General features: G+C 43.0%; 1 protein-coding gene across 2 annotated transcripts in view; it reads right to left on the reverse strand.

Annotated features, from left to right (window-relative positions):
* The window catches only part of tmem255a (transmembrane protein 255A), a 106,485-nt gene that overhangs the window by 42,733 nt on the left and 36,025 nt on the right, over window positions 1-27,727 (reverse strand). For both annotated transcript variants that reach the window (XM_059976785.1, XM_059976786.1), the window contains exons 4-5: window positions 13,099-13,188; window positions 2,212-2,292 (exon numbers count right to left, since the gene is read on the reverse strand). In XM_059976785.1, the coding sequence (XP_059832768.1) occupies window positions 2,212-2,292; window positions 13,099-13,188 (171 nt within the window). The remainder of the gene's footprint in view (window positions 1-2,211; window positions 2,293-13,098; window positions 13,189-27,727) is intronic.

Consider the following 27,727-nt stretch of genomic DNA (forward strand, 5'->3'; position numbering starts at 1 on the left):
CGCTCCCCGTGAGCAGCAACGGAGCTGCCTCACTGGTTCCTGTCATCATTTTTCCCATTCAGAAACCACTGCCTACATCCACTGCGCCACACTGAATGTGGAGCCGCGAAAGGAGGGACTGAGCAGCCAAAAGACTCAACCACCAGCCACAGTCACCACTTACTCTTGCCTGCACTGGAATATGTAGATCCCGGATCAGCCTCTACAACCTCTTCAGAGCCTACCAACAGACCTCTCCTGAGGAGAACATGACACTCTTCTCAAGTCGAGTACTACCTTCCACTTCCGATTACCTCGCTGGATTGACAGGACAATCACTGCCACTCTTCATACCTCTTTCTACAATGTCTGTCCACATGCCAACAGGATCACAACGTGACATAGCATCATAAGTGTGTGTGGATCAAAGAGTCAGGTGGACACCACTGGACACATCTACAAAGAGCAGCATTCATCATCAAGGACCCCACCATCCAGGTCATGCTCTCTTCACGCTGTTGCCATCGAGAAGGAGATACAGGAGCATTTACGTCCCACACCACCAGGATCAGGAACAGCTATTACCCTTCAGTCAAAAGACTCCTGAACCAGTGTGGATAACTTCACTCACCTCAACTCTAAACTGACTGCACAACCTACAGGCTCAATTTCAAGGACACTGCAACTCATACTCTCAGAAATTAATTATTTCCTTATTTTTTTTATCATTATTATTGTTTCTGCACAGATCATCATTTACACATTGGTTGTATGTTAGACCTTTGTTTCTCTTTGATTGTTCTACTGTGAATGTCTAGAAGAAAATGAATCTCAGGGTAGTATATGGTGACACATATGCAAGTTGATAATAAATTTACTTTGACTTTGGATTGTGGTGAACAGAGGAGCTTCTAGGGAATGGGACGTGTCTTGAAATATTTTGCAGGTACATGGTAGCACAGCAGTTAATTAACACTATTACAGTGCCAGTAACCTGGGTTCAATTCCGCCACAGTCCTGTGAGGAGTCTGTATGTTCTCTTTGTGACCATGTGAGTTTCTTCCAGGTTCGCCCATCTCCTTCCACATTCCATAAACGTATGTGTTAGTAGGCTTGTTGGTCACATGGGTGTAATTATGTGGGGCAAGCCTATTGGACCAAAAGGACTTGTTATTGTGCTGTATCTCTAAATCATTAAAATAATAATTTCCTGGTAAGTATGGAGCAGGAAATGGGGTTGGAAGGTGGGTTCTGAAGATGTGGATAGTGAGATCATCAAATCATGGAATTGTTTTTCTGTCAATGAGAGTAACATAGAGGGGAGATCACAGTATCAATGAAGCATCTACAAATAGAAAGTTGAATGTGGAGGGAAAGGTCAGGGAGAGGGAGAGGTCAAAGATAAATTCAAGGACATTATCTACTGCAACACAAAATGTACCTGGAGGAACTCAGTGTGTCAATCAGCATCTATGGAGGGAAATGGACAGAAAATATTTTGGTTGAGGCTCTTCATTCAAGACCAGGGATTCCTAACCTGGGGTCCATGGGACCTCTTGCTTAATGGTATTGGTCCATGGCATAAAAAAGGTTGGGAACCCCTGATTTAGACTGCCCAGGTCTCGACCCGAAACATTGACTGTCCATTTCCCTCATTAAATGTTGCCTGACTTGATGTGTGCCTTCAGCTTTTTGTGTACTGATCCAGACTGCATCTGCAGTCTCTTGTGCCTCCATTCCTTTGTGCTCCTGAAGTGAATTGCTTGCTAACTCAGCAGGTAGCTGAGAGTTGCCTACATTCAGGGGACTGTACTCACATCTGGACTGGTCTGGATAAGGTTTCAGACTTCTATCCATGCCAGCATTTTCAGTATTGGGGAGGTGATGGTTACTGCATCAGTGTGTCAGTCGCTGTGGAAGCAAAAGTGGTAGCAGGAGGACAAAGCGATGACCAGAGCTGCATGCAGTGATCAGCCTGGAGTCTCCCTTCCTCACTATCTGCCTCAACACAATTCTTTTCACCGACTGCAGACTCCTCATGGAGGACAATCATCTCCACCGCTCTGTGTGCTGAAAAACATACGAGGAGACAAATAGAAATGAAAGCTGTCTGGATGCACGATGGTGAATGCCTGGGTTTGCTGTGTGGGAACTGCAGGAAGAGACAAGCATAGCTATGCAAAATGATCACAACCCTCAGTAATATTGCCGAGCCAGTGCTGGAAGACATACCTCTGCATTATAATCGTCGGAAGGGTATGGAGTTCCACTGGAATAATACTGGCATCTCCCGGCATGGAAAGGTCTGATGTCCTGCAGTGGAAGACAGCATTACCATGTCAAACTTCGAAGCACATCTCTGCACTTAAAACAGACAAGTTTGTACCCAATAACATTTGAGTCCATTTCTTAAAACAAATATACTTAAATTTAAATATTCCACTGAACTTTGTGGTGTGTCATGTCTATACTGAGCCACAAGAGATTTCTCTCTTCAAGTCAACCATTTGCAGTTGGGAGAAGTGCCCAGAACTTTGGAGCACTTATGGTTTGTGCACATACAGATCAGTACGGAATTTCTTTAACCAGAGGGCGCTGAATTGGTGGAATTCATTACCACAAAATGCTGTGGAAACCAAGTCACTGGATATAGTTAAAACAGAGATTGTTAGGTGTTTGATTAGTAAGGGCGTCAATGGTTATGGAGAAAAGGCAGGAAAAAGGGGTTGAGAGGAACTATAAAGCAGCCAAGTTGGAATGGTATAGCAGACTCGATGGGCCAAATGGTCTAATTCTGCTCCTATGTCTTATGGTCAGACCTGAGATTTCTTCTGTGCATTGACAGACAGGGAGGAGAAATAAATCAATACTGAGACTACTCTTTTAGATGGATGCATGTGATGCATCTGTTGGAAGCATAAAAATTGTTTTACTTTCCCTTTTCATTAAGACTGCAATTATGCAGCATATAAACATTTTGGGTGGTGGGGGGAGATATGTCTCTACCAAAGGAGGTGTAAGGCACTCCTTCCCTCTACTAATCTGCAGGTTACCCTTGAGCAAAGTTTAGCACCTGCTTAGCCCTCCCCCGCCACTGATCAGGGTCACATGAAGCCACGGGAGCAGGTGGTCGATGGTCGTATGAGCAGATGGTGCATATCACAAGTCCCGGTTATGGGACCACAGATGCCAGGCAGACAATCTCTGAAGAGTATTGGTAGTGGTTGGGGTAACACATCGTGTAAAGGCACTACCCAGAGGAAGGTAATGGCAAACCACTTCTGTAGAAAAATTTGCCAAGAACAGTCATAGTCAAAAGACCATGATAGCCTACGTCATATGACATAGCACATACTGATGATAAACATTCAAAGTGGCTAAGGTTTGGCATGTGTGTGAGCACACCAAGTACCATTCTATAACTTATACCTATGGTCACAACTGAATTGTAGGAACACTATTTAGCTATCAGTCCAGTGTCAAGAGGCTACAAATCATCTGCTGTATTCACTGTTCCCTCTAAGATGCACGGGTGTGCGACCGTGCAGTAGCTGAAATGTTGCACACACATAGCCTTTGTTGCCACGCAGCTGAAAATGGACGCAACTAAAAAGAGTTTCTGAAACTTGAAAGATTTTCTTTGTTACACTCTTTCATTATACCCTTCAGTTAATATATAATATATTACAAGTGTGTGATTCTTCAATTTTCATTCTAAATATTCATAGGATGCATATTAAAAAAAAGACTTTTAAAGAGCTGCACAGTGTTCAACCCGTGTAAAAATTTCCTGCTCAGGGCAATGGTTGGTCTGCACAGCTCTAAAGAAAAATTAGAGGGAACGTTGGCTTTATTTCAAGGTATGACTGTTAACAAAGTATGTATGCAGTATACAAGTCTGAGATTCACCTTCTCCTGACAGCCACGAAACATAGAAAACCAAGGAAGCCATTCAAAAAAAAACATCAACCTCTCACATACAAAAAAATTCAAATCGGCCAAATGGCAACAAGAACATCAAACCACCCCCCAAGTGCAAAAATATTTGTGATCAAATTTTTTTTTTATGAGTGACAGGAGTTTATAATTTAGTTACCAAAAGTAATTAATTGATCAATCAATCAATGATCCCCTTTTACTAATACCTATATTAGTATATATTAGCAAATACATGCAAGGTATTTATGTATTTATTCACGTTTTATTCTGTACTGTAACTTCTTACTTTAATTTTATATAATTCTTTATAATTGTTGAATATTGTTTTTGCCTGCTAGTCGTGCCAACATAGCTCAGGAAATTCCTCACACCTGTAAATATATATGTTGAATGATGCTGATTTTTGATTCTTGAAACTAGGAATTCTACTCGAATACTAAGACGCACAGCAGACTGCCGAAAAAAAATGAGAAGTTCAGAATGAAATATGCCTCAAAATCCTTTAGAAAATAAACCAGCTGCTCGAAAGCTTGGATCTCCTTTGGGTTTTCAGAGTTATTTACTTTACAGGTTTAGGGGCTGATAGAAAAACTACTATTTTCATCCACAAAATGCTGGTGGAACACAGCAGGCCAGGCAGCATCTGTAGGGAGAAGCACTGTCGGCGTTTCCGGCTGAAACCTTAAATCAGGACTAACCGAGTCCTGACAAAGGGTCTCAGCCTGAAACGTCGACAGCGCTTCTCCCTATAGATGCTGCCTGGCCTGCTGTGTTCCACCAACATTTTGTGTGTGTTGTTTGAATTTCCAGCATCTGCAGATTTCCTCGTATTTACTATTTTCATCAGTAGTTTTCTCATGTTTGCACCAGTTTTTGAGCGAACCGTCTCCTTGAATTTGCTGACACCATCTGCTTGCTATTTATAGCTGTTATCTAGTTAACCCCATTACCCATACTGGGGCAAAGGCTGCAGATAGCAGCTCACCAGTCTTTCAAGTTGACCCTGGACATAGCCCATCTCCGAAGTTCCTTCCACTCCCAAGGATGAGGTCTTTGGAGCTTCTGTTGGTGAGTCTGTAGCTCTGGGTTTTTACAGCATGGGCTTGCTAGCCCCACGCCCAACTCTCCTCCTTTCACAGCCGGGTTTGTTAATTATAGGTTGGTATTTATAATTCCTATTTTTCCTACCTAGCAATCCCTTGTTAGCATGCCGTTATGTACAGCTATCATTGTATTACACGCCGGGTAGAAATATTTACGGTAGTGTAGCACCGCAGTTAGCGTAATGTTCTTACACCACCAGCAACCCAGGTTCAATTCCCACCAGTGTCTGTAAGGAGTTTGTACGTTCTCCCTGTGACCATGTGGGTTCCTTTGGGTGCTGCTGTTTCCTCCCACAGTCCAATGAGTTAGGAGATTAATCGATCGGATGGCTGTATCTGGGTGTCACGGGCTTGTTGGGCTGACAGGACCTGTTACTGGGCTGTACCTTTGAAAATAAAATTTTACAAATTATGAAGCATGTAGGCAGAAATTTGGACATATGTTGGGGATGGAGGGAAATGGATCATGCGTAGGCAGATGGGTTAAATTTAATTTGGTATCATGATCAACACAGACATGATGGGCAGAAGGGCCTGCTCTATGCTGTACTGTTCTGCATTTTATGGTCTATTATTCTACAAAACCACTTTCACAGACAAACTTTCCAACAGCATTAGTACATCTATTCCAGACAGAATGTTAATTTAGTATGATTTAGGACTCTACAATACTGTACAGAAGTCATAGTTACATATACATAGTTCCGGTGCCTAAGACTTTTACACCGTACTGCATATTATGTCTTCTCAGTTACCAAATAATACTTAATACTACTGAGCTAATGCAAAGTTAAGTACTCTTATTTCTGTTTCCCAACCACCTTCCTATTTTAACCACCATAACGTACTGTGCAAAAGTCTTTGGCATCCTAACTAAATATATATACGCCTAAGACTTTTGCACAGTGCTGTATTAAAATTGAGTAGTTTAACATTGATTCCTCAGTTCAATCCAATTTAGGGTCATGAACTTAAAATTGAAGGAAGGCTGTTCAGTGGAGTCAGGAAGTATTTCTTTGCAAGTCTCACTCTCTCTCAAACTGAGATGCCGGAGTGTTAATTGAAAATTATTTGTGAGAAATAAGTGTTAAGGATTATAGAACCTTGGCAGATAAATTATACAAACATCAGCTACAGTCTAATTGAATGACAGTTCTGATTCAAGGGTCTGGCAGGTAGACAGCTGTTCTTAAACCCACTGAACCAATCACTGATCATCCCACTACCTTTTCAGATAATGCAAGACTTTGGGCATTGTAACGGTTAATGTAAAACTTGACTATGGCAATGATCACCGATTGGAGTTCAATTCCTGCTCCTGTCTGTCGGGAGTTTGAACGTTTCCCCCCATGACCCTGTGGGTTTCATCCGGGTAGTCTGGTTTCCTTCTGCATTCCAAAGACATACGGGTTAGTGCTACACTCACAAAATGCTGGAGGAACTCAGCAGGCCAGGCAGTGTCTATGGAAAAAAGTACAGTCAATGTTTTAGGCCGACACTCTTCGGAAGGACTGGGGAAAAAAAGACGACGAGTAGTATTCCCATTCCAATATGTTGATCCATGGCCTCCTCTCCTGTTATGATGAGGTCACACTCAGGTTGGAGGAACAACACCTTATATTCCGTCTGGGTAGCCTCCAACCTAATGGCATGGACATCGATTTCTCAAACTTCTGGTATTGCCCTACCTCACCATTCCCCATCCCCTTTCCCTCTCTCACATTATTTCCTTCCTCTGGTGCTCCCCCCCCCCTTTCCTTTCTTCCATGGCCCTCTGTTGTCTTCTATCAGACCCCATTCTCCAGCCCTGTATCTCTTTCACGCATCAACTTCCCAGCTCCCTATTTCACCCCTCCCCCTCCCAGTTTCACCTATCACCTTGTGTTTCTCTCTCCCTCCCCCCACCTTTTAACTCTACTCATCTTTTTCTCTCCAATCCTGCTGAAGAACGTCGGCCCGAAACGTCAACCGTACTCATTTCCACAGATGCTGCCTGACCTGCTGAGTTTCTCCAGCATTTTGTGTGTGTTGCTTGGATTTCCAGCACCTGCAGATTTTCTCGTTTGTGATTGGGTTAGTGTTAGTAAGATGTGGGGATGACACGTTGACAGCACATCCTCAGACTGTGTGGTCTTTGCACAAAGGATGCATTTTACTCTACGTTATGTTTCATTGTACATGTGCCAAATAAAGCTAATCTTTAATCTTAATCTTAAAATAGAACAACTGTCAATTGTGTCAGAGCTGAACGCGTTTGAGGTATGGATGAGAAAAGTGCCAGTAAATCAACTAGCAATGTATTTTCAAACACGTGTCGCTCAGAATGAAATGCAGCTGCAGGATGGTAGAGGTGGTGGAGGTGGATACGATAGGATCTTTTAAGAGACTTTTGGATAGGTACATGGAGCTTAGAAAAATAGAGGGCTATGGGTAAGCCTAGTAATTTCTAAGGTAGGGTCATGTTCGGCACAACTCTGTGGGTCAAAGGGCCTGTATTGTGCCATAGGTTTTCTATGTTTCTATGTGAAAACAGCATCCATCATTAGGGACCCCCACCACCCTGGTCATGCTCTCTTCTCACTGTTGCTATCAGGAGGAAGGTACAGGAGCCTGAGGACTCACAACACCAGGTTCAGAAACAGTTATTACCCTTCAACCATCAGACTCTTGAACCAAAGGGGGTACATTTTCTATGTCTCTTTTCCTTTTCAATATGGAAGTGGTTCTGTCGAAGACCCTGACCTAGAGTTACACTCAATCTTTGGTTCTTTGTGGCAGTGTGACCTTTTCCCGGGGCTCATCGACTGGCCGTTTTTCAATATCCCAAGGACGCAGCCTAGAAGGCAAGCACACGCTTGGGGTTTGTGGCCCTGGGGTCGAGTCGATTCTACGCCGGTGCCATCGAATGAAGCATCACGGGAGAAAACGAAACATCGGGAACATTGGATCAGCAGTCGGGGGCTCTGTACTCAGTGAATCACGCTCTCTCTTTCTCTCATTGGTGGAGAAGAGTTTGTTGTCGATTCTCAAGTCGGAGAACTCAGAGAAAAAGCAACATGGCAGATTTTTAACACCAGAATCAGCGAATTGTTTGTCTTTGTTTGTCTCCCCTCTCGCTGTAAAAGGGGATACCTCTCTGCCCCTTTATTAGGGAGAGAGAGAGTGAGAGAGAGCCTGTGGCATGTCGAATTGTTGGGTGTATGATTATTTTATGTTGTTCTGCAGACCATGTCCTTTCTTGAGGACTTTGCTATTGTTTGGTGGGTGGAGGGTGCTGATTCTTTTGCTGAAGTAATCGGGGAAGGAGGGGGTCATTGCTGCTGCTTGTGCATTGGAGAGGTGAGTAGGGGGGGCTTTGGGGTTTTAAAGTGTTTACTGTCACTCATTCTTTGGGGCACTGTTTTTGTGTATGTCTGCAAAGAACACGAATTTCAGATTGTATATTGCATATATTAAAGGAACTATTGAAATTCACTCAACTTCACCTGCTCCATCATTGAAATTTCCCACAACCTATGGACTCACTTTCAAGGACTCTTCATTTCATGCTCTCTATATTTATTGCTTATTCATTATTATTATTATTATTATTATTATTATCATCATCATCATCATCATCATCATCATCATCATTATTATTTCCTTCCTTTTGTACATGCATAGTTCGTTGTCTTTTGCAGACTGGATGAAAGCCCAGGTTGGAATGGTCTTTCATTGATTCCATTTTAGTTATTATTCTATTATGGATTTATTCAGTATGCCCGCAAGGAAATGGTGACATACAGTTTATGTTACTTTGAAAATAACTGACTTTGAACTTTGAATCAAACAGAAAATGTGAAAATATGAAAGCTGGAAGCAATGTACGTTCTGCATGATAATAAATATATGGCTTGTTATTTGAAACGATTTCAGTACAGTGCACGGGTAAATGATTGCCCCAGTCAGAGCAGAGGCAAACAAACGTGTTACTAGTGCATAAATTTGCCAGCTGCCTCATCACAGGGTTAGGAACCAGATGTACAGAACATCAGAGAATTGTAGTATAACACACCAATCTGCCCGACTGGTATTTATACCTTCTCCCACTGTTATTTATCCCAAAATAATAATGCTTACAACATTAAACCGAACATATATTACATGCTAATGGAAATGTTTAAAACTTCAGCTAGTGAACTTAATGTTATACATCCAAACTTAATTTTCTAGTTTTATCAAACATTAATCCAATTCTGGAGTAACTTTACCAGCAATTTTCTATGCTTTTCCCTCTTTAGATAAGAGACATCACTACCCAAGACTTCTCCAGAAATTCTTTTATTAATTCATCAGTTTTTAACAAGCTCTATCCAGGTGAGTCCTCAAATTTATCAGCAATGGCTGATCTTCTGATGAACAAAAGAAAACGGCATTCACGTCTATAAACGGTCCCCCAAATGTTTTCAGGTTTCGGGGCCAGTCTTGATTCAGCAGTACTGATAGTGATATTTAATTTTATTTGCAGACTCAGCATGGTAACAAGCACTTCCAGCCCACTGAGTCTGACCCACCCAATTACACCCAACTAACCATTAACACATTGGCTTCTCATAGTTCTGTGAGGGGGTTTCTTCTTCCTTTATGTTACTGTGTGTGTTAATCAAAATGGCTTCTTTGTTTGTTAGAAGTAAAAATGCTTCTTTGTTATGCTAACTGGTCAGGGAGTGCTTTCTCTCGCAGTTTGGTTGGGTTATAATTACTGATAGCGGGAATTGTATTTGTTTGTTAACCAATTGGGTCTTTCTTGTGGGTCTGTAAGCTAGTGTTGGGTGGACTTTGGGGGAGACTGCGCAAGGGGGTTGGGGGAGAAGACGCGATGTTGTAAGCTGGGTGACAGAACGGACCCCCAGCGGGAGTCCCAGGCCCCGGGTTTTCGGTGAGGAGAGGAGACAAGGACAGATTTGTGTGGAGTGTCTGGTCGACCACCATTGTTGGTCCCAGGTGGCGGGTCGAGGAGGTTGGAGGGGATCGAATGGTGGCAAGAAGTCTTCATTAACTGAGCTCCAACGGTTGTGCATGAAGTGGTTGGACTTTGATAAGTTCGCACCTTTTACTTTTCCTTTTATATTATATCTCTGTTAAGTACATAGTTCCAGTAAGATCTATAAAGTGTAATCATTTAATCACATATGGTGTACTGTCTGTTATTGGGCGTGGTGGGGACATCACACAGCGTCTACACAAGCTGATTGCCCAGTTTGGCGGGGCCGAAGGCTGCTTCCCCTAGACAGAAGTGAGCTGAGCGAGCCTGAGGGTTACCAGGGGGCTACAGTTCAATGCACCAAAATGCTGCAACATCAACACAGCTGAACCAGGACTCTGAAGCAAGAGTCTGCAGGTCACTCCAGTAATACTATACTTCAACTTTCATAGAACCACTCCCAGTAATGATGAAGAGCAATCGGCCTAAAATGTAACTCTGCCTCTCTCCATAGATGCTGCCTGACATGTTAAGTATTGATAGCATTTTCAGTTTGTATTTGAGCATTATTCTCAAGTACAGTCTGTTGTTAGTAAGGATTGCTAGGAAAGATGGGGAGAGAAAAGGAAAGCAAAATGAGTAAAATATGAATGAGTAACTATTGTTTGAGGGGATTTGGATCATGAACTCATTGACTGGGATGTGAATAGAGGAAACAGAGAAATGAAAATCATAATCCTAATCCTAGGGGAGGCACAGTGGTGTAATGGTTAGCACAATGCTTTAGAGTTTCAGTGATTCGGGTTCAATGTCTATAAGGGGTTTGTTCGTTTTCCCCATGACCACAAAGGTTTCCTCCACACGTAATGGTTAGTAGGGGTTAATTGTAAATTGTCCTGTGATTAGGCTACGGTTAAGTCGGGGGTTGCTGGGTAGTGGGGCTTGACGGGCCAGAGGGGCCTATTCCATGTTGTATCTCGATAAAATAAAATGGATCAGTTTGTAACTTGCTTTCTTCAAGCAATATATCCGAACATCTCTGGGGAAAAAGTAGTGATTGGCCTGGTTCTGGGTAACAAAACCTATTTTAGAATCCAAAGGCAACATGAGTGAATCTGCAGATGCTGGAAATAAATAAAAACACAAAATGCTGACAGAACTCAGCAGGCCAGACAGCATCTATGGGAGGAGGTAGTGACGACGTTTCGGGCCGAAACCCTTCATCAGGAGTGAAGTAACATGGGATGGTCGAGGGGGGATGAAATAGAGAGCTGGGAAGTGATAGGCTGGAGGGAAATGGGCTGGGGGAAGGTGGAGAATTATGGGAAATAAAAGAGAAAGAAAGGTAGGGCTGGGGTGAGATTATAGTGAGGGGGGGAAAAAGAGATAGAAAGAGAACCGGACCAAAATTATAGATAGGGATAGGGTGGGAGGGCAGGGGTATCAACGGAGGTCTGTGAGTTGGATGTTCATGGCAGGAGATAAGGTATTGCTTCATCAACCTGCATGTGGCCTCATCTTGACGGTAGAGGAGGCCGTGGACAGACATATCGGAATGGGAGTGGTCTGTGGAATTGAAGTGTGTAGCCACAGGGAGATCCCGCCACTGCTGGAGGACTGAGCGCCGGTGTTTGGTGAAACGGTCTCCCAGTTTGTGGCGGGTCTCCCCAATGTATAAATGGCCACATCGGGAGCACCAGATACAGTATATCACCCCAGTTGACTCGCAGGTGAAGTGGTGCCTCACTTGAAAGGACTGTCTGGGGGCTGGGATGGTGGTGAGGGAAGAAGCGTGGGGGCAGGTGTAGCACTTCTTCCGTTTGCAGGGATGAGTGCCCGGAGGGAGGTTGGTGGGGAGGGATGAATCAACAAGGGAGCCGCGTAGGGAGCGATCTTTGCGGAAAGCCGAGAATGGGGGGGAGGGGAAGATGTGGTTGGTGGTGGGATCCTGTAGGAGGTGGCAGAAGTTATGGAGGATTATACGTTGGATCCCGTAGGAGGTGGCGGAAGATTTTAGAATTTCAGAAACCCTTAATGCATTTAGCAGCCAATAACGAACTTCTGAAGTATAGATGGTTTTAATGTAGGGAGATGAGAAGCCAGTTTCCGGATAACTAACAAAAAATTATAACTAGATCACCTGCTATCGTGATCTTGTGGTGGAATATGAATTCAGGCTGGTGTATCTAAGGCCAGCTGCTGTTGTTGATTAATAAACTCATCTACTCCTCCAATCTACATTTTAATAACTGATCGTCCTGCAACTGTTGTTTTATCGTAAATATCTTGTATAACATCAACACATTTAAGCAGATCAACAATCATTGGACGATGTGTATGAAAAGACATACCATATAGGAAGTCAAAGAGGTAAACAAGTACAGATCAGATGATTCCTTCGACTGAGATTAGTTTAAGTAAAATAACGAACATCCCAAGTCCACATAATAGATGTATGAAAAAAGTGTTTTGCCTCTAGAAAGGGCTCTATGCAGTATACAAGGACAAAATATAATGAGAGAAACAGAGAGAGGGGACAGAATGAGAGGGTGATAGGAAGAGAGGGAGGGAAGGAGAAAGAGTGAGAGAGAGAGCGTGACAGTGAGGGAGGGAGGGAGAGAGGGATGGGGGGGTGGAGAGAGGAGGAGAGCAAAAGAGAGAATGAGAGAGTGATAGCAGGAGAGGGTGAGAAAGAGATGGAGAGGGAGAGAAGGAGGGGAAGGGGAGGGGAGAGAGGGGGAAGGGAGAGAGGGGGAGAGGAGAGAGAGAGAGAGAGAGAGAGAGAGAGGGGGGGGGGGGAAGAGAGACATTAGAGTTACCAATGCACAAAACTGAGAACTTTTTCATCTAGTCACTTGGCAGGAATATTGCCACATGGGCCACAGGCTCTTGGAGTCAGGCTGCTTCATAAAACATGCAAATCATAAAGTATATGAGAAACTGATTTTTCCAAGTTGTTCTGTCACTGTGTGTTAGTATTCTTAAGAGCCAAGTGTTTAAAAGTCACCAAATTATGAAATCACTTAATGCATTGGGTTGTATGAGAACAGACAAAGCTAATTAACATTGAATCTCTTTGGCAAAAGAGCAATCAATAGAAAAAATTATACTCACAATATGTCTGGCAGCAAATACACCATCAACAATGGCACAACAGAAAGACGCCACTACACCAAAACTGATGAACACGATCGATGCCACCAGCTAAAGAAACAGAACACACATTCAATGCTAAAATACGGGCAGAGCAGAGAATACAGTCACCAAAATTAACTTCCGATTTTTACCTTTATCTTGAGAGACACATGATGAAATGGGTTGACGATATAATTCAAATGATGCTTGAAAAGACCAATGTTAACCAGGTGTTAGTTAATCCAGAGGAGTACATAGTATGCCAGTACAAGGACATAATAAGCAAGACAGTCCCAATGAAGGGTCTTGGCCCGGAATGTCGACTGTTCATTTCCCTCCAAAGTTGCTGCTTGACCTGCTGAATTCCTTCAACAGTTTGTGTGTGTTGCTAAGGACAAAGATACGACTGGCAGACTGCTCAAGATGGAAAATGCATTTCACTGTAAGCACGTTTATGGGCACAGAAGGACAAAACATAGGTGAGATTTTTATTTCAAGTGGAACCATCAGACTAGTGAAAACCTGCTGGTTCCCTGGGCTGTGGAAGTCTAGGGTATTGAGATGACTTTCCCACCCAAACCCCACTTTGTGTGGATGCTGTGTGATTTGCTACCGTTTCACTCAGTGCCAAGAAATAACAGACAGCAGCCTGCGTATGACTAAAGGAATTATACTTATGAATCTTAACTGAAGGGTTAGTAAAGAAAAAAACATAAAGAGCCCAGTATAATTAAAGGCAAATGTGCACAAGGTGGAGCTCAGCTTTTCCAAAAGTAATATTCACCAATCCTAAGTCAACCGTGGCACTTTCTGCATCGAATCACGGTTGCCCCACCGGGTCAAATCCTATGACTGGTTCTCTCCAGTATCTCCCGCTGGACAAAGGACCCAGCTCACATTCCAAAGCACCCATTATCTCTAACCATAACCCAAACACTGCTCCTATGGAAAGACCATTATATTAGCAGAGAAACCTTTCCCAAGGTGTTACACTAGAATTGTATAAACCAGGAAAATGGCCCGAGTGCCCCAAACAATCTCCCATCCATTCAGTGGATGGGAATTTCTTGTTAACATTACAGGCTGTGGCCATCACTGGCAAAGCCATCACTTGCTCCCTACTTGCCCTTGAGAAGGTGGAAGAGAGCAGCTTCCTTGACCTGTTGCAATTGGTCTTTCGAAGGTACTTTCACTGTGATGTTGGGTGGGGATTTCTAGGCAGTAGAGTAAACAGCAACGAAGATTCAATTATTTATGTCAGTACACCACTTTACAGCACCAGCTTTAAGGTCGGGGTTCGATTCCTGCCACTGTCTGTAAGGTGTTTGTACCTTCTCCCCACGACCACGTGGGTTTCCACCCAGCGCTCTGGTTTCCTCACACATTCCGAAGACCCACGGATTAGGGATACTGAGTTGTGGCCATGCCATGTTGGTGCCGGAAGCATGCTGACACTCGCAGGCTGCCCAGCGCAATCCTTGCTGACTTGATCTGACTCAAAGTTAAAGATGGCGCTGGTGAACCACAGCAGTGTAGCAGGCTGTCTACAAAACCTCTAAGTATACATCTTCAGAATTACTCTCACTGCAATCTGCAACCTGTGATTTCCCTTTCAGCAATGTACTTTCGACTTCTTGTATTCGTGGGGGTTTTTTTGCACATTGGTTGTTGTCCATCCTGTTATGTGTGGTCTTCCACTGATTCTACTGAGTTTCTTGTATATATTGTGACTGCCCACAAGAAAATGGATCTCAGCATTGTATATAGTGACATGTATGTTCTTTGATTTGGGTGGTAGGGTGGAAATACGTCTCTACCAAAGATGGTGTAAGGCGCTCCTTCCATCTGCTAGACTGCAGGTCACCTTTAGGCAAGATGTAGCACCTGATTAGCCCCCCTATTAGGGTCACATGAAGCTATGGGAACAGGTGGCGGATGGTCGTATGAGCAGCCGGTGCATATCACAACTCCTGGTTATGCGGCCACTGACGCCAGGCAGGCAATCTGAAATGTATTGATAATGGCTGGGGGTCGCCTGTCCTGTAAAGACACTGTCCAGAAGAAAAATTTGCCAAGAACAATCATGGTCATGGAGAGACCACGATCGCCCACGTCATACAACACGGCACACAGGGATAATGATTGTGTACTTTGATAATAAATTTACTTTTAACTTTGGAATGTTGCTGTATGTGGCAATCAAAGGAAATCTTTATCTTCTTCTTTCTAAAAGATCAGAACAGGGAGTGGGACTTGCAGGGGTCCTGTGCAGGTTCCAGTTTGTCTGCTGACCTTGGCCTATTTGGTGCTGGTGGTAACAGATTTACCGGTGTATTTGCAATAGTCGAAGGGAGTATCTTCAACGTTCAAAATATCCAGGATTTCCCAGTGTTCCTATGCCCCCATCTAACGGATGACAGCTTCTGTTTTTCTAAGATGGTAAAACATCAATCATGCACACATAATTATAGGTGTAAACATAATATAAATTACAGAGCAACACACACAACATGCTGGAGAGACTCAGCAAGTCAGTTGGCATTTATAGAGGGTAATAAACAGTAGATATTTTGGATCGAGACCCTTCATTCTGATGGAAAGGAAGGAGGAAGAAGCCAGAATAACAAGGTGGCAGGTGATTGGTGAAGGCAGGGTGGATGAAATGAGAATCTGCAAGGTGATTGGTGGAAAAGGTAAAGGGCTGAAGAAGAAGCAATCTGATAGGAGACAGCTGAGGCTTGATGACCTACAGCTTACAAGAGAGAGTGAACAAGAGATACAGAGGAGCTACACAGAGTTAGTCACTCTGAGGCTGCAGGAGTTAGCTAAGTGTGTGACTGTCAGGGAAGGGTTGGGAAGAGCTCAGATAGTAGAGCACTCCTGTGGCCATCCCTCTCAGTAACTGTTATCTTGTTTTGCTTGCCATTGTGGGGGATGACCTGACAGAGGACGACCACAGTGATCTGGTCTCTGGGACCGAGCCTGGTTCCTTGGTGTCGAAGGGACAGAAGAAGAGGAATGTAGTAGTCATAGGGGATTCCATAGTGAGGGGAACAGACAGAAGGTTCTGTCAGCCTAATAGAGATACCCACACTGTGTGTTGCCTCCCAGGTGCTAGGGTACGGGATGTCTCAGATCGGGTGCAGAGTATTCTGAAGGGAGAGGGTGAACAGTCAGAAGTCACCCTCTAGAAAAAGGGAGAGGTCCTGAAGAGCGAATTCAGGAGATGGGTAGGAAGCTGAAAAGCAGGACCTTCAGGGTAGTAATCTCAGGATTGCTGCCTGTGCCACGTGCTAACAAGCACAAGAATAGCATGATCAAGCATATTACAGTAATACGTGGCTGAGAGACTGGTGTAGGGGGCAGGGCTTCAGATTCCTGGATCACTGGGGCCTCCTCTGGGGGAGGTATGACCTGTACAAAAAGGACAGGTTACACCTGAACCCAAAGGGGTCCAATATCATAGTGGGCACATTTAATAGGGCTGTTAGCGCGGGTTTAAACTAATTTGGCAGGGGGGATGGGAACTGGAGTGATCAGGCTGAGGAAGGGGTAAACAGAAATAAATCAAAGATAGCATACAACAGAGGTTATAGAAAGAACAGGCAGGAGATGAGGCTTAATCACAGCCAGTGGCATGAGTTACAGGGCAACAGAGGCGTGGTGCAGTTAAAACAGAAAGCAACAAGTACTGGACTGGAAGTGTTATATTTGAATGCACACAGCATAAGGAATAAAATGGACGATCTTGAAATTCAGCTACAGATTGGCAAATATGATGTTGTGGCCATCTCTGAAACTTGGCTAAAGGATAGCTGCCATTGGGAGCTGAATGTCCAAGGATATACGGTGTATCAGAAAGATAGGTTAGTAGGCAGAGGGGGTGGTGTGGCTCTGTGTATAAAAAATATTAAATCATTGGAAAGAGATGACATAGGATTGGAAGGGGTAGAGTCTCTATGGGTTGAGTTAAGAAATGACAGGGGTAAAAGGACCCTAATGGCAGTTGTATACAGGTCTCCAAACTGCAGCCGGGATGTGAATTACAAATTATAGCATAAGATAGTAAAGGCGTGTCAGAAAGGCAATGTCATGGGGATTTTAACATGAAAATGGATTGGGAAAACCAGGTCAGTACTGGACCTCAAGAAAGAGAATTTGTAGAATATCTAAAGGATGGCTTTTTAAAACAGCTTGTAGTTGAGCCCATTAGGGGATCGGCTCTGCTGGATTGGGTGTTGTGCAATGATCTGGAGGTGATAAGAGAGCTTAAGGTTAAGGAACCCTTAGGGAACAGTAATCACAATATGATCAAGTTCACATTGGAATTTGAGAGGGAAAAAATAAAATCCAATATGCCAGTACTTCAGTGCAACAAAGGAAATTACAATGGCATGAGAGGGGAACTGGCTGAAGTTGACTGGAAAGGGACATTTGCAGGAAGGACAGCAGAGCAGCAATGGCTGGAGTTTCTGCAAAAAATGAGGGAAGTGCAAAACAGATATATTCCAAATAAGAAACTATAGACCTGTTGGCCTGACATCAGTGGTTGGGAAGTTGTTGGAATCGATTGTTAGGGATGAGATTACAGAGTACCTGGAGGCACATGACAAGATAGGCCAAAGCCAGCATGGTTTTCTGAAAGAAAAATCCTGCCTGACAAACCTACTGCAATTCTTTGAGGAAATTACAAGCAGGGTAGACAAAGGAGATGCAGTAGATGTGGTTTCCATTTGATTTTCAGAAGGCCTTTGACAAGGTGCCACACATGAGGCTGCTTAGCAAAATAAGAGCCCATGGAATTACAGAGAAGTTACTAGCGAGGGAGGAGCATTGGTTGGTCAGTAGAAAACAGAGAGTGCGAATAAAGGGATCTTATTCTGGTTGGCTGCTGGTTACCAGTGGAGTTCGCTGTTGGGACTGCTGCTTTTTACGATGTATGTCAATGATTTGGACTACGGTATTAATGAATTTGTGGCTAAATTTGTTGATGATACAAAGATAGGTGGAAGAATGGGTAGTGTTGAGGAAACAGAGAGCCTGCAGAGAGACTTAGATAGTTTAGGGGAGTGGGCAAAGAAATGGCAAATGAAATACAATGTAGGAAAGTATAGGGTCATGCACTTTGGTGGAAGAAATAAACAGACAGACTATTATTTAGATGGGGAGAGAATTCAAAATGCAGAGATGCAAAGGGACTTGAGAGTCCTTGTGCAGGATACCTAAAGGTTAACCTCCAGGTTGAGTCGGTTGTGAAGAAAGTGAGTGCATTGCTGACGTTCATTTCTAGAGGTACAGAATATAAGAGCAGGGATATGATGTTGAGGCTCTATAAGGAACTCGTGAGTCCACTCATGGAGTATTGTGTGCAGTTTTGGGCTCCTTATTTTAGAAAGGATATACTGACATTGGCTCAGAGAGGGCTTAAAAGATTCACGAGAATGATTCCAGGAATGAAAGTATGACTGTATGAGGAACGTTTGGCAGCTCTTGAACTGTATTCCCTGGAGTTCAGGAGAATGAGGGGGGATCTCATAGAAACATCCCAAATCTTAAAAGGCCTTAACAGATTAGATATGGAAAAGTTATTTCCCATGGTAGGGGATTCTAGGACAAGAGGGCACAACTTCAGGATTGAAGGACGTCCATTTAGAACAGAGATGCGGAGAAATTTCTTTAGTCAGAGGGTGGTAAATCTGTGGAATTTGTTGCCATGAACAGTTCTGGAGGCCAAGTCATTGGGTGTATTTAAAGTAGCAATAGATAGATTCTTGATTAGCCAGGGCATCAAGGGGTATGGGGAGAAGGCAGGGGAGTAGGAATGACCGGAAGAATTGGATCAGCCCATGATGGAATGGTGGAGCAGACTCAATGGGCCGAATGGCCTACTTCTGCTCCAATATCTTATGCTCTTATGGATCATAGGAGAAAGAGGAGGAGCAGGGGCGCCACAGGAGCTGCTGAAAAGGTGAGAAGAGAAGGGGACAGAAGGTAACCAGAATGGAGGATGGAAAAAGAGAGAAGGAGGGAGGAAAAATTACCAGAAGTTAGAGAAATTGATGTTCATGTCATCAGGTTGGAGGCTACCCAGACTTAAAATGAGGAGTTTCTCCTCCAACCTGAGATAGGCATGGACCGACATGTTGAAATGGGAATGGGAAGCAGAACTAAAATTGCAATCAATGGGAAATCCCACCTGTTGTGGCGGATAAAGGTGCTCGACAAAGCAATCCCCTCAATTGACATCGGGTCTCACCAATGTAGAGGAGCTGTGTAGTACAGAAGGTGGCTATTCTGCCAATTCCGTCTCAGCTGGCTGTTATGATGATACTCAAATCATCACATACCCTGTTATTTACTGTTCTGATACAAAGCACATGACCAATTGCACTTTCAAAGGTGAATTTTCTCGCAATGCCCTTTCATGCTGTGCAATCTGGCTCATCATCCACTGCCCAATACAACAACCTTCATCAGATTTTTGGTTCTTTCCCAAGTTACCTGGTCAAATGCTTCCATACTATGACAGGATTGGAAGTCATCCAGCTCTTGTGGACTCCCAGCTGAGTGATCCCATTGGTCACATTCCCTCTCTCCTTATTTCCCTCGAGCCTGGAACTTTGTTGCTTTCCCACATGCCTGAATATTTACACTTAATACTTAAACTTAATACTAAATAGTTAAGTAGTCTATTAACACACTGTTAATATGTTAATATGCATGTTTGAGGTGTGGGAAGAAAGCAGAGCAGCCAGCAATAACTCACGTAGTCACAGTGGGAGCATGCAAACTCCACACAGGCAGTATCTAAGGTCAGGATTAAACCTGGATCCCTAGTGATTGTGGTAACTGCTCTAAGATGCCATTTCCTTCTTTTTGTTAATTAACAAAATAAACTTTATTCATAATAGAGTCAAAGAGACATAGACAACTATAGCACAGAAACAGATCTTTCAGCCCATCTAGTCCATGCTGATCTGTTATTCTGCTTAGTCCCATCGACCTGAACCTGGATCATTGCCCTCCATAGCCCTCCTATCCAAATACCTATCCAAACTTTTCTTAAATGTTAAAATCAAAATTACACCTATCACTTTTGCTGGCAGCTCATTTCACACTCACACCACCATCCGAGTCAAGATGTTCCCTCTCCTGTTCCCCTTCAACATTTCACCTTTTACCCTTAACCCATGACCTCTGGTTCTAGTCTCACTCAACCTCAGTGGAAAAGGCCTGCTTGCATTTACCCTATCTATACCCCTCACAATTTTGCATACCTCTACCACCTTGCAGTTGTCTGTATTAAATTCAATCTGCCATTTTTCAGCCGATTTTCCCAGCTGGTGCGGATCCCACTGCAAGCCGTGATAGCCTTCCTCTGTCCACGACATCCTCAATCTGGGTGTCTTCCACAAATTTGCTGATCCAGTTAACCACATTATCTTCCAGAGCATTAATACAGATGACTAACAACAATGCACCCAACATTCATCTCTGCAGCACTCCACTGGTCACAGGTCCCCACTCAGAAAGACAACCATCTACTACCGCTCTCCAGCTCCTTTCACAAGCCAATGTCTAATCCAATTTACTACCTCATCTTGAATGCCAAGCAATTGAACCATCTTGACCAATCTCCCATGTGGGACCTTGTCAAATACCTTGCTAAAGTCCATGTGGACAACATCAACTTTTCGGTTGAACATAGAACAGTACAGCACATTACAGGCCCTTCGGCCCACAATGTTGTGCTGACCCTCAAACCCTGCCTCTCATATATCCCCCCACCTTAAATTCCTCCATATACCTGTCTAGTAGTCTCTTAAATTTCACTAGTGTATCTGCCTCTGTCACTGACTCAGGCAGTGCATTTCACGTACCAACCACTCTCTGGGTGAAAAACCTTCCTCTAATATCCCCCTTGAACTTCCCTCCCCTTACCTTAAAGCCATGTCCTCTTGTACTGAGCAGTGGTGCCCTGGGGAAGAGGTGCTGGCTGTCCACTCTGTCTATTCCTCTTAATATCTTGTACACCTCTATCATGTCACCTCTCATCCTCCTTCTCTCCAAAGAGTAAAGCCCTAGCTCCCTTAATCTCTGATCATAATCCATACTCTCTAAACCAGGCAGCAACCTGGTAAATCTCCTCTGTACTCTTTCCAACGCTTCCACATCCTTCCTACAGTGAGGCAACCAGAACTGGACACAGTACTCCAAGTGTGGCCTAACTAAAGTTTTATAGAGCTGCATCATTACATCGTGTCTCTTAAACTCTATCCCTCGACTTATGAAAGCTAACACCCCATAAACTTTCTTAACTACCCTATCTACCTGTGAGGCAACTTTCAGGGATCTGTGGACATGTACCCCCAGATCTCTCTGCTCCTCCACACTACCATTTACTTTGTACTCTGCCTTGGAGTTTGTCCTTCCAAAGTGTACCACCTCACACTTCTATGGGTTGAACTCCATCTGCCACTTCTCAGCCCATTTCTGCATCCTATCAATGTCTCTCTGCAATCTTCAACAATCCTTTACACTATCCACACCACCACCAACCTTGACTTCCTTGAAAAACTCTGTAAGTTTGGTTAAACACAAAAGCTGCATGTTTGGGTTTGAAATCAATCCAGATGTTGTCTTTGATGGTCATCCTGAAGCAAGGATGGTCTGATGCAATCACTGAATGACTGTGATGTACAAACTAATGTCATGTAGTCATCTGGTTAAATTATGGACAAGAACCAAATTTCTGGATAATTGATCCAAAGATGGGTTTGAATCTTGTTACTGTTGATAAAACTTTCTACTAATTAAATCTTGAATTTAGAATGCGAAACTATTGTTGTAAAACCCCATTTCGTTCATTAAAATCCTTCAAGAAAGGGAAAAAACAGTTTGGTTAAACACCAACCAACCTTACCACACATGAAGCCATGATGACTATCCAGTCCATGTCTACCCAAATGCTTATACATCTGGTCCTTCAGAGTACTTTCCAATAACGCTCCCATTACTGATGTCAGGCTCACCAGCCTCTTATTTCCTGGTTTATTTTTAGAGCCTTTCTTGAACTGCTGAATAACATTGGCCATCCTCCAATCCTCTGGTACCTCTCCTGTCACTAAGGATGATTTAAATATCACTGCTAGGGCCCCGGCAATTTCTGCGCTTTCCTTCCGCAGGGTCTGAGGGAACACCTTGTCAGGCCCTGGGGATTTATCCACCCTAATTTGCCTCAGGACAGCAAACACCTCCTACTCTGTCATCAGTATAAAATCCATGAAGTTGATGCCACTCTGCCACTTCTATGGTCTCTGTATCCATGTCCAGAGTAAACATAGATGCAAAAAAATCCATTTAAGGTCTCTCCTATGGCTCTTGGCTTCACACATGGATTACCACTGTATTCTTCCAGAGGACCAATTTTATCCCTTGCAATCCTTTTGCACTTAACATATCTGTAGAATCCCTCAGGATTCTTCTTCACCTTGTCTGCTAGGGCAACATCATGCCTTCTCTTAGCCCTCCTGATTTCTTTCTTAAGTGTTCTCTTGCATTTCTTATACTCCATAAGCTCCCTAGTTGTTCCTACTGCCTATACTTGCATTGCACCTCTTTTTTACACTCAACCAGGACCTCGATATTTCTTGAAAACCAAGGTTCCCTACACCTGTTATCTTTACCTTTTATTCTGACAGGCACATACAAGCTTTGTACTCTCAAAATTTCACTTTTCAAAGCCTCCCACTTACCAAGTATACTTTTGCCAGAAACCAGCCTATCCCAATCCACACTTGCCAGACCCTTTCTGATACCATCAATTTTTGCATTGCACAATGGTGGAAAGCCCAAGTTGGTGTGGTCTTTCACTGATTCTATTATGGTCATTGTTCTATTATGGATGTATTGAATATGGTCTCAATAAAATGAATCTCAGCTTTGTATATGGTGACATATATGTACTTTGATAATAATTTTACTTTGAAATTTAACAGCCATGGTTATGAATTTGTATTTATATTACATTATATTATATTATATATATATATATATTATATTTGTATTGTATTTATATTAAATTTATATTATTATACTATAAATACGATTTATATTACGTTTATCTGGGCCAGCATGGTAGTGTGATGTTTAGCATAATGATATTACAGTGCCAGTGACCCAGGTTTAATTCTGCCACTGTCTGTAAGGAGTTTGTATGTTCTCCCCATCACTTGTGTGGTTTTCCTCTAGGTGCTTCAGTTTTCTCATATATTCCAAAGACGTACCGGTTAATAGGTTAATTGATCACGTGGGTATAACTGAGTGGCTGCGGGTCTTGTTGGGAAAGAAGGATCTGTTACCATGCTGTATCTCTATATAAGGTAACAAGAAATCAAAATTAAATGCAGGAGGAACTCAGAAGTTCAAGCAGGATCTGTGGAGCCATAAGACAGACAAGGTTTCAGGATAAGATCAGCTATCCATTTCTCTCCAGATGCTGCCTGACTTGCTGGGTTCCTCCAGCAGATTATTTCTTTGGTTCAGACTTTAACCTCTGCAGTCCCTTGTTCTCCTGTGGGCACTTTCCCATCTGCATTTAAAAGAACAATCGCAATATGAATTGAACAATAATTTCTAATCAATCCTTCATGGCTTCCCACAAGGGAAACTGCTGGATTCCTGAATAATCCAGGCAATTACTGGGGTCTGAGTCAAATCAGTTCCCTAACTACCACATCTGGGGATGTTATGATGTGCAACAAGAAACCAGTTGTGAAAACACAAACAGTTTTTCAGCAATTAATACGTACGATCAGTGGCCACTTTATTCGGAACAAGAGGTACCTAATAAAGTCTATGTTCATGATCTTCTGCTGCTGTAGTCCATCCTCTTCAAGTTTCGACATGTTGTGCATTCAGAGATGCTCTTCTGCACATCACTGTTGTAATGTGTGGTTATTTGAGTTACTGTTGCCTTCTTGTCAGCTTGAACCAGTCTAACCATTCTCTTCTGATCTCTCTCATTAACAAGGTGTTTTTTTACCCACAGAACTGCCACTCACTGGATGTTTCTTTTTTATTTTCCACACCACTGCCTGCAAATTCTAGAGACTGTTGAGCATAAAAGTCCCAAGAGATCAGCAGTTTCTCAAACCACCCCATCTGGCACCAACAATCATTCACGGGTCAAAGTCACTTAGTTCACATTTCTTTCCCATCGATCATGGGGACATTGTGACCATGTCTGCATGCTTTTATGCACTGAGTTGCTGCCCCATGATTGGCTGATTAGATATTTGTATTAAAGAGCAGGGTACAGGTGTACCTAATAAAGTGGCCACTTTGAGTAACGCTAATCTGATCATTGAACTTCTAGATGCAAAGGGTCAAATGAGCCTAGTACAAAAAAGAGACTGAGATTATGTTACATAATCTATACTATTATTAATTGACCTCGAACTGAAGTTTAATGGTTTAACTACTGCCTCGGTTAATAGACACTGAGTCAAATCCATACCTTGCTCACTTTATTTTATCCATTAAGCTATAATGTACTCTTGGACATACTCCAGTCCTTGATTACATGACCTGCTCTGCACAAATTAGCGTGTTAGTTCAGCAGAAACTTGTCACGTGTGTGCGGAATGTTTTGCTGCGTTGATGACACCAGATTATTAATGGTTTCTGTTGTTGAGTTTCACAGCGTGCTTGCAATGCGCCTATGACTGGGAAGCACAACTTGGCAAGAGCTAAACTAATCAAGGCGTAAAGGGAACAAAACCTTTGAACACAAATCGCTGAGAATTTAGAGGTTATCAGGGTGATTCAGTTCACTTCGTGAGCCAAATTTATAATGCTTCAACCACTATGAATATCAAATAAATGCAAAAATAAATTAATCTCATTTGGCACCTTCTGTTAATCCATTCCAAACACTATTAGTCTGTCATTAAACAAGGATGTTGGCAGGACTTGAGTTATAGGGAAACACGGAACACTGAATAATATTATTCCCTGGAGTGTGGGAGAATGAGGGGAGATCTGATAGAGGTATTACAAAGTTATTAGGGGTATAGATAGGGTAAATGCAAGATAGCTTTTTCTACTGAGGTTGGGTGAGACTGGAAAGAGGTCATGGGTTAAGGGTAAAAGGTGAAATGTTAAAGGGGAACATGAGGGGGATCTTCACTCAGAGGGTGGTAGAGTGTGGAATGAGCTACCAGTGGAAGAGGTAGAAGTGGGTTCAATTTCAACATTTATGAGAAGTTTAGATAAGTACATGGATGGGAGGGGGATTGGAGGGGTATGGAAGGCAATGGTTCAGGTGCAGGTCGATGGGACTACACAGAATAATAGCTTGGCATGGACTAGATGGGCTGAAGGGCTTGTTTCTGCACTGTAATGCTCTATGACTCTAGAACTCTAAGTGTGATGAGAGAAGTTCTACTTGTTTTAAACACAAGGGATTCTGCGGATGCTGGAGATCCAGAGTAACACACAGAAAATGCTGGACGAACTCAGCAGGCCAGGCTGCATCTAGGGAGAGGAATAACTGGTCAACATTTTGGACCGAGACCCATCTTCAGGAGTCCTGAGGAGGGAATGATCTGCTGACTTCCAGCAGAATGACTCCATTTCTCCCTTCCATGTCAGTTTATTTACCCAGTAGTTAATTCTCTCCCGTGCTCAACATTCCTTTAATTCCTTTGACACATGCCTATGCTTTTGGTTTGAGGGTATTAGCAATAAGCGGAGGTTGGACAAACTTGGGTTGTTTTATCATGAGCGTCATCAGAGGCTGGGAGGTGGACTGTATGAAGGAGATCCTGACGAAGGGTCTTGGCCTGAAACATTGACCATTTACTCCTTTCCATAGATGCTGCCTGACATGCCTGACATTTCTCCAACATTCTGTGTGTGGTAGTGTAGACAGTTTTTCTCCCAGGGTCAAATACTAGAGGGCATAGCTTTAAAGTGGGAGGGGGGAAGTTTAAAGATGTGCAAGTCAGGTTTATTTTTAAAAAGGGGGTATTAGGTGCTTGGGACGTGCTGCCTGGGTTGGCGCTGGAAGCAGAGACAATTGCACTGTTTAAGAGGCTTTTAGTTAGGCACATGAATATGCAGGGTTGGTGGGGCATGGGTCATGTACAGGCAGAAAGGGGCAGTTTAATTTGACCTCAAGGTCAAAGATTAAGTCAAGTTTATAGTCATATGCACAAGTACAAGTAGGCACTGTTGCAAAGAAAAACTTACTTGCAGCAGCTTCTCCGGCACAAAGCAACATGCACAGAAAAGCATAAATTATACACAAATTCTACAAAAAAAAATCACAATTAGAACAAAATACTATCAGTTTTACTGGAAAATGTTCATGGTGTTGCTAAACTGTGGTGATTAGAGTTTTGCGGGTAGGTTCAAAAACCAAAGGATTTAAGGGAAGTAGCTGTTCTTGAGCCTGGTGCTGTGGGACTTCAGGTTTCTGTGCCTCCTATCCAACGGTAGCTGTGAGAAGATGGCATGGATCTTTGATGATGGATGTTGTCTTCCCAAGGCAGTGCCTTTTATAGATAATAACAATGGCGGGGAGGGTTGTGCCTGGGATGCATCTCGTTCTACGTTCTATGTGTGGTTGTAAAGCATTAGTTGTGAACAATCTTCTACACAAATGATGCTGCTCACCTCAAGGAAATCTTCAAAGGTGTCATCGGTATTTGAGTTCCCACCTCAATCTGGTCTGGAGCCTTTGAATGGTCCATTTAGTGAACTCGTGAAGGAAGTGAAAACACTAGACGCTGGAAATACTCTAAAGACCAAGCAGCATCTGTGGAGACAGAAACAGAGTTAATGTCTCAGGTCAATGACCTTTCCTCAGGATTTAGGCTTCCAGGTCATCAACCTGAAATGTTAACTCTGTTTTTCCGGCCGCCAATGCTGTTTCCACCATTTATTTCATATTTCCAGCATCTGCATCTTCCTGTTTGAGCTTTAGATAGTTCAAGTTCAAGTTTAATTGTCATAGAGTCATATTCATAGGTGGCCTTTCAGCCCATCTAGTCCATGAAAAAATATTTTAAAGGCCTATTCCATTGACCTGCACTGGGACCACTGCCCTCCATACCCTTACTGTCCATGTACCTATCCTAACGTTCTCATAAACATTGAAACTGAGCTTGTATTTCCCATCATGCCATCCTTGTTTTTCATCTTTCACCCTTAACCCATGACCTACAGTTGTAGTCTCACCTAACCTCAGTGGAAAAAGCCTGCTTGCATTTGCCCTATTTATATCCCTTCTAATTTTGTATATAGGTACCTCTATCAAATCTCCTCTCAATCTTCTATGTTCTAAGGGATAAAGTCCTAACCTATTCAATCTCTTCTTATAACTCAGGTCCTCCAGATAACATCCTTGTAAAATTTCTCTATATTCTTTCAACCTTATTTACATCTTTCCTGCAGGTAGGTGACCAAAACCGTACACACTACTCCAAATTAGGGCTCACCAACAGTCTTATACAAACTCAACATAACGCCCCTTCTCCTGTACTCAACACATTGATTTATGGAGGTCAACGTGCCAAAAACATTCTTTATGACCCTATGGGCC

The sequence above is a fragment of the Hypanus sabinus genome, chromosome 8 (genome assembly GCF_030144855.1).
Source record: "Hypanus sabinus isolate sHypSab1 chromosome 8, sHypSab1.hap1, whole genome shotgun sequence".
Taxonomy (NCBI): domain Eukaryota; kingdom Metazoa; phylum Chordata; class Chondrichthyes; order Myliobatiformes; family Dasyatidae; genus Hypanus; species Hypanus sabinus.